This window comes from Papio anubis, chromosome 4 (assembly GCF_008728515.1).
Source record: "Papio anubis isolate 15944 chromosome 4, Panubis1.0, whole genome shotgun sequence".
NCBI lineage: Eukaryota > Metazoa > Chordata > Mammalia > Primates > Cercopithecidae > Papio > Papio anubis.
Window position 1 is genome coordinate 137,329,653 of NC_044979.1, and position 7,987 is coordinate 137,337,639.

The 7,987-nt window shown below is 44.7% G+C and overlaps 1 protein-coding gene across 1 annotated transcript in view; it reads right to left on the reverse strand.

Annotated features, from left to right (window-relative positions):
• Positions 1–291: 291 nt before the first annotated feature.
• The window catches only part of YWHAG (tyrosine 3-monooxygenase/tryptophan 5-monooxygenase activation protein gamma), a 38,356-nt gene continuing 30,660 nt past the window's right edge, over positions 292–7,987 (reverse strand). The window contains exon 2 of the mRNA XM_003895859.5: positions 292–3,765. Coding sequence (XP_003895908.3) covers positions 3,109–3,765 — 657 coding nt within the window. The 3' untranslated portion in view covers positions 292–3,108. The remainder of the gene's footprint in view (positions 3,766–7,987) is intronic.

Here is a 7,987-nt window from a genome sequence, read left to right on the forward strand (position 1 = left end):
CGCTAGGCTCGAAGGCAGTGGTGCAATCTTGGCTCACTGCAACTTCCACTTCTTGGGCTCAAGCGATTCTCCTGCCACTGCGCCGGCCTGGTGCCATGGTTTTTTAAGTCCCCAAACCCAAATCTGATTCCTGGTTGGAGGCGCTTTCCAGTATATACTGTCTTTTCCCTTTTTCCCGCCAACCCAACTTCATTCGTTGGGCTGGGGAGGGAAGAGAACACCAACATCGGATCCAACCTTCAAAAGCAAAGGACAGCCGAACTGACACAATGAAGCTAAGGAACACTGGCGTCAGATCTGTAAGTTTATTTGCTCAATGTACGACAGCTACATAATGACTCACATTCATGATATTCCATCACTGAGGAAACTGCTAAAGATGGTCCGTGTGTGAAATAATTCCCTAGAGAAACACGGAGCTGGAAAAATAATCACTGATTAGACCTTAAAAATAGTTCACCGCATAACATGACAAAAAGCACAAAGGCTCATTCAGAGAACATATTCGTTGTTCTCCGACACTGTAATAGTTATAATTTCACCATGACAAACACCAGACATTAAGATTAAGCTAACACTGGTGTTTCTTTTGCTCCCCCCCTTTTTAAAAACAAAATATATAACTGCATGTCACTATAGCAACATCCAAAACAGATCAATTTGTTACAATCACTATTTGGTAGAGCAAACTTTACCCCCAAAAGGAAAAATTAAATTAAAAAAAAAAAAGAAAAAAAAAAAACCTTTAAAAAATTTGAAGACTTAATTTTTTTGTCATAGGAATACATAACACCTACAGTATAAGTTAATCAATTTCAAGCTACTGTATAGAAATACAACACTAGCATGCACAATATTGTATCAATAGAGTAATGGAGGAGTAATCATTTCACTGGAGAGACAGTATCATAGGCAAGTGCATTTCTTTAAAAATAAAGAAAAGAAAAACCATTCAAAGCTGCTTAAATATCAAGTCTCCCATTCCCTCTCCGTTTTTAGCCCTCAGGTGTGATTTTTATCTTGCATTATTCTAAAAAGCAGCCAGAGCCAAAGCTGAAATTTAAAGGAAAAATAGGTTTTGTAATTCCAGTAAATCATTTCCAAATGCTACAAGGAAAAACGCAACACTGCTCACTGGACATGAAGATAAATTAGGGAAAGCCCCACCAACCCCGCCCCCCACTCCGTTTTCCTCCCATGGCAATGACTTTAGGCGCCTGTAAGAGGCACAAAAGCAGCAAAGCTTCTTCTACTACTTCTTCTGGTAGGCTTCAGTTAACTGGGACTTTTGCTCTAGCGTGAGGAGGGGGCCTTCTAAGGAAAGTCATGCTGGGTAAACTGTGCAATGTTACAGAGCACATTGAGTCTGTGGTCATCATGGTTCTTCTATCTTCACTGTCACCTGTATCCTGTTACACATACTCAGCTCCTAATTGTAAGCTCAATTTTGGTATTAGCAAAAGCAACTGTCAGTTTTTCCTCAATTACTCACACTTTTTCTTGCCTAAATAAAATAAACAAAGAAAACAAGTGTGGTGTCATCACACATCTCGGGAGTTCCTCTTGTCACTGACTTTACTTAAAAAAAAAAAAAAAAAAAAAAAAAAAGAATGCACATGCGGGCCACGTTCACAGATAGACAGATTCACCCAAAATGAGAATGAGGGCCTTAAGGCTGCTGAAAACAAATGGGTGGAAATAGCAATGTTGTTTCCGTCAATTCTAAATGTGCACTGGCTGCGCAAGACAAGCCAATCTCCAATTTCTATGCTTTTTTCATTAAAAAGAAAAACTATCTCGAGAGGAAAAAGTTCTGGTCAAATAGTTCAGTGTTTGTTATCGGGTAACAGTTTTTTATCTTCCTACAACAATTACTTGGGGAAGGAGTGTCTTCGGGGAGGAAAAACCGAAACACTGCCAAGGCTCCCGAAATTGGACAGAATGGTTAAGGATATAGAGCTCTTCCTTTTGGGTTTTTCTACCAGTAGGCTTCTAGCACCTGAATTTTCACACACTGCACCACAGACCTTCTCCAAACGCCTCTCCAACCCCATAGCTTCTCCACCCAGCTGCGTCCGCCGGCACGAGGCGCAGTGGGAAATGCCCCAGTGCAGAGTGGGCGACGGCAGTGTGATCCCTGAGGAGGGAGCTGCGGCAGCTTCGGAAGCGGGATGTTCTCTGAAAATACCAACACAATCCATGACATACAGACCTGAATTTTCTCTATTTTTGTGGCGTTTCACGTTTCTCTCAAGAGGATTAATAATTTTGGTGGTGGATTTACGTTAAGAGGAAAGAAGGACCGAAAAAAAAAAAAAAATCCCACAGCCACCTGCCGAGCACCTATGAACCAAAACCTGAAGTCACTTTCATTCTCCTCATCTAGCCTAGGAGACCAATCAACAGCAAAACCAACCTGGATAAGGCTGAATAAGGATGTTAAAGCCCAAACAACTAGCAAAGGAAAAGTACACAATTGATGGCTTGGTGTTACATATGGCTGTAATGTAGAAATACTGTAAACTGCAATTTAGTGTTAATACTGTCAACTAATCAGAGACTTCGGAAAACTGGCAAGGCCTAAACCGTAAGGACGAATGAGACCTCAGGTTCTAAGTCTGTCAGTCTGGGATTTACACTGTTCCATGTCTGTAGGCTACACCCTGGAAAACATGCAGAGCCAAGACAGATGAGATAGAAAGTACCCAAAACGAGACACGAGAGCGTATGTACATAAAAATCCTTACTGGAACCACAGAACTTACTGAATGAGGGCCATTCCTCTTTAAGTTTTCTTTTCATCTGAAAACCCTATTACCTAGCAATAAGTTAAATTAGAGACAGACAGCTCCACTTGCATGAATCTACAGAACAGTCCAGACGCCAGTGTGAGGCTGCTATTCCAATACCAGCACAGCTAGCCTGACTTTCCACTAGTGGTATTTTGGCAAAAATGTCAAAGAGGCGATCAAAGACAGGACAGGTCGTGGGTTTCTCCCTGGGAAGGTCATCCCTCCCTTTCCCTCCCCCACCCGACCCCCAACTCATGGGAAAAAAATAAAGACTGCAGTAGTAGCATCCGCGTGCGCTGCCAGTCCCCCTGGGGCCTTAATTGTTGCCTTCGCCGCCGTCGTCGTCCTGCTGGTCGCTCGTCCAGAGCGTGAGGTTATCGCGGAGGAGCTGCATGATGAGCGTGGAGTCCTTGTAGGAGTCCTCGTTGAGGGTGTCGAGCTCGGCGATGGCGTCGTCGAACGCGGTCTTGGCCAAGTGGCACGCTTGCTCCGGGGCGTTCTGGATCTCGTAGTAGAAGACGGAGTAGTTAAGAGCCAGGCCTAATCGGATGGGGTGGGTGGGTTGCATGTGCTCTTTGCTGATCTCGTGGGCTTCGCTGTAGGCCTTCTCAGAGGACTCCACCACCGTCGCCCTTTTCTCTCCAGTGGCCACTTCGGCCAGGTAGCGGTAGTAGTCCCCTTTCATCTTCAGGTAGAACACTTTGCTCTCATACTGGGTCTCGCTGCAATTCTTGATCAGGTAGTTATCCAGCAGGCTCAGCACATCCTGGCACACCGCCTCCAACTCCTTCTCTATCTTCTCCCGGTACGCACGGACCATCTCTATCTTCTTCTCGTTGCCGTCCGCAGATGTCTTCTGCTCAATGCTACTGATGACCCTCCAGGAAGAGCGGCGTGCCCCCACAACGTTCTTGTAGGCCACAGAGAGAAGGTTTCGTTCCTCATTCGACAGTGGCTCATTCAGCTCTGTCACCTGTCAGGAGGAAAGAACAGAGTTGTTATGGTACAGAAGGTGTCCACTCGGTTAACTGTATCTTTGAGACACTAGAACAGAGCTCTGTTGAGTAACATGATGAACAGAAGGAAATTACGTTGCGTGGGCTGGGGGAAGGGGGCTGGAGGCGGAGCACACACAAGGCAGGGAAAAGTGCGGCTGGATCAATGGATCAATGGTGTCTGAACCCCGGCTTCCTCCCCAGAAAAGGACGCAGGCTTATCACGTGTGTTCCACAAAACATTGTCAAGTCTAGGCCTTAGACGAGAGACTGTGAGTACAGATGGTCTAACTCCGCAGTTTTTTAGGAAAACAGACTGACAAATTCCTCCTAATCCTGCCCTGTCTAGTAAACTTCAGTCCCATCCCTTCTGGATGAGAAAATACTGAGTCAACTTCAAGCTGACTTCTGAGAAACATGGAGGCCTTTCTGATCATACTCACGTGAATTCTAAACCTCAGTGAGTCCAAATAAGGGGCCTGGGATTGAGTCTGATCGCTGTGATACTTTAGCAACCCAGGGAACATGTATTTGTGGCAGTGGGAGTGTCTGACTGAATACAACTTTACAATGAGCAATACAAAAGAAAGAGGCAAGCGCAGCGCCTCTGAGCTGAGCTGGGCAACAGGAATCAATGCTTCTCCCAAGATGACCATTTCTCAAGGCTCCTGCCCTCATCACCCCCAAAATTAATCACCTTTAGAAAACTAAAGTGGCATCTCCAACCAATGTTGTATATTTTTATGACAACAAATAACTGCTTATAATAAAAAAATTCAGCCAATAATACTAAATTTATTTACCTGGTTTCTATAGTATCAGAGTCATACACTATTGCATTATTTGTCAATCATATGAAATACATTATTACTATTATTATTGTATTTGAGACAGGGTCTCATTCTATCACCCAGCCTGGAGTGCAGCGACGGGATCACAGCTCACTGCAGCCTCAACCTCCCCAGGCTCAGATGATTCTCCCACCTCTGCCTACCCAGGAGCTGGGACTACCAGCATATGCCAACTGGCTGGGGATGGGGCAAAGAGAGGAGAGAAGAAAAGCGGTTACTCCCTGTCCCCTGTGTAGATCAACCACAGCATCTGCATAACATTATATGACATACAGAGATGACAGGTAGGGAGCTAGAATCCAAAAAGATCTACTAAACCAAGCTTATCCAACCTGCGGCCCATGGGCTGTATGCAGCCCAGGATGGCTTTGAGTGCAGCCCAAGACAAATTTGTAAACTTTCTTAAAACATTGTGATTTTCTTTTTGCAATTTTTTTTTTAAGCTCATCAACTCTCATTAGTGTTAGTGTATTTTATGTGTGGCCCAAGGGAATGTGGCCCAGGGAAACCAAAAGACTGGACACCCCTGTACTAAACTCCTGGGGCATGGAGGAACTGAACTACCAGACTTTTTTTCTATGTTTGAATCATTATGTTCAGTGTATTGGCACATTCCTGTAATCCCAGTGCTTTGAGACACCAGGTGGGGAGGACTGCTTGAGGCCAGGAGTTCAAGACCAGCCTGGCCAACATAACAAGGCTCCATCTCAAAAAACTTTTTGTTTAAATTATAAATGGGGGGTATGCTTGGCAAAACCGGTTACAGTCACTACTTCAAGCAGCATCTACTCAGAGATAATTTAAATCAAAACATAAACCAAATAAATCATCTTATTAGTTTATGGCAGGCGGTTCATCTTCTGAATGAACTCATCAGCCAGTGCTGTATGCTCCAATATTCTCCAATATTGTTTTAAAGTCAACCTTTTCCTAGACATTACTGATGCTCTGTTTAACACTGGAGAACAACGTTACTCCTACCAGCCGTGCCCTCGGTGAACCAGACTCAAAAGAGGGGAAGAATAGGGGGTTGGCACTACTTGAGTTCAGAGCAGAAGGAACCAGGAAAGAGATGCTTTGCTCCACCACCTCCTGTGCCCTGGCCTTCTGCAAACACTCCTGCATGAATAAACATAGGCACCTCGTGTCTCATTGTGCACTGACTATCTGTCATCTAGCAGACTGCTGTCAGTCATGCTGAATTCTGATGTGTCCACAAATAACTGCAAGATTGGGCTTTTCCCACTTTCATCATTTGCTAAGCAATCATGGGGACAAGCCGCCATTTCTCTGGGCTTTGGTTTTCTTATCTGCAAAACGGGGATTTCTGTCCTCTTTCATAAGGTAATATACAGGTATATCAGACAAATAAGAAAGTCTTCCTTTTTTCTTTTTCTTTTCGAGACATGGTCTTACTCTGTTTCCCAGGCTGAAGTGCAGAGGCATGATCACAGCTCACTGCAGCCTCAAACTACTGGGCTCAAGCAACCCTCCCACCTCAATCTCCAGAGTAGCTGGGACTACAGGTGTGAGCCACCATGCATGGCTGATTTTTTTTTTTTTTTTGAGACAGAGTTTCAAAAAGACCTGGTCTCACTCTGTCACCCAGGCTGGAGTGCAATGGCACCATCTCGGCTCACTGCAACCCCACCCAGAGTTCAAGCGATTCTCCTGCCTCAGCCTCCCGAGTAGCTGGGATTACAGGTGTGTGCCACCATGCCTAGCTAATTTTTGTGTTTTTCTGTAGAGACAAGGTCCTGCTTGTTGGCCAGGTTGCTCTTAAACTCCTGGCCTCAAGTGATCCACCCACCTTAGCCCCCCAAAGTGTTAGGATTACAGGTGTGAGCCACTGCATCCAGCCATTTTAAAATTTTTAGTAGAGACAAGGTCTCACTATGTTGCCCAGGCTGGTCTCAAAACCCTTAGTTCAAGTGATCCTCCCACCTTGGCCGCTCAGAGTGCTGGGATTACGGGTGACAGCCATTGTGCCCAGCAAAGTCTTCTTGAAAAAGTAAAATGCTACAGAAATGTGAGGAATTACTTTTAAGAATACCCTGAATAATTTTCCTTCTGGTTCTCACTACAGGGGATGTCTACATTTCTTAACGATCTTCCTGTTATCGAGTGTCTCTTCTCCGTTTCATCCTCTTCTCTATTTTAAGCGGAAACTGCCTTAGCTGCCTCACATCCCTTCCTTTCCATAAACCCTAGTTCCATATAGCCTGAAAAAAAAACTGCCCAGACTTAGCTTTGGAAGGAGCTGAGCCCTCGGGTGCTGCTGCCACCGGTCTCTGGCATACTTTCCTGAGTGTGTGGATGCCGAAGACAAACCGTCCCGCAGCGCAGGCCTCATGACTGCCTCCAGTGCAAGGGGAGGCCAGCGTGCCGAAGGCCACAGAGATCAAGTTCTGGCCTTTCCCCTAAATCATGCTGTCCTTATTTCAAGGGCCAGGAGCTATTTAAAGCGCAAATTACCTCACCAGTCCTGGGGGGGCTCCTCCTGCCGCAAATGAAGTCTCCCTGCAGAGCCCAGAGTGGCAATCTGTAAAGTCTGTCTAGCTGTCCCCAGACAAATTGGAACAAGGAGATTACGAAATGCCAGTATCACCTTTGGATGCAGTAGCTCGACCACATTTGGAACACGCCCAGATGTTCTCTGCCAGTGAAAAACTAAGTTAGAGGGGAAACCCTTCAGCTCTAAAAAGTCTAAAGAATGGCTGTTCTGAATACCTTAAACCAGAATTTTAAAAAATCCTTTATCCTTTAGATCAAAATTACTTGCATGAGAATTAATCTGTTATTTTTAAATTAAAATAAGAGATCCCCACCATACTAGTTTTAAAGGTCAAAAGACAACCTCTTAAAATAACAGAAGTTATTTTAATAGTGTCTAAAAAGATTTAATCAATACAGAATGACAGAATGACTATTCAAATGTGGGACGATACAGGATCCGTATCATTTGGGAAGGGAGGTAACATTTTTCAAAACAGTCATTAAATTTGTTGTTGTTTAAACAGAGACAGGGTCTCACTCTGTTGCCCTGGCTGGAGTATAGTGGTGCAATCATGGCTCACTGCACCCATGCCACAAACTCCTGTCCCTCAGCCTCCAGAGAAGCTGGGACTACAGGCATCTACCACCATGCCAGCGAATTTTTTATTTTTTTTGCAGGGGCCAGGGTCACCGTATGTTGTCCAGGCTGGTCTTGAACTCCTGAGCACAAGTGATCCTCCAGCCTTGGCCTCCCAAAGTTCTGGGATTACAAACGTGAGCCATCCTGCCTAACCTTCTTCTTCTTTAAAAAATAAAAAAATAAAATAAATAAAAAAAGAAAGAAATAGGGTCT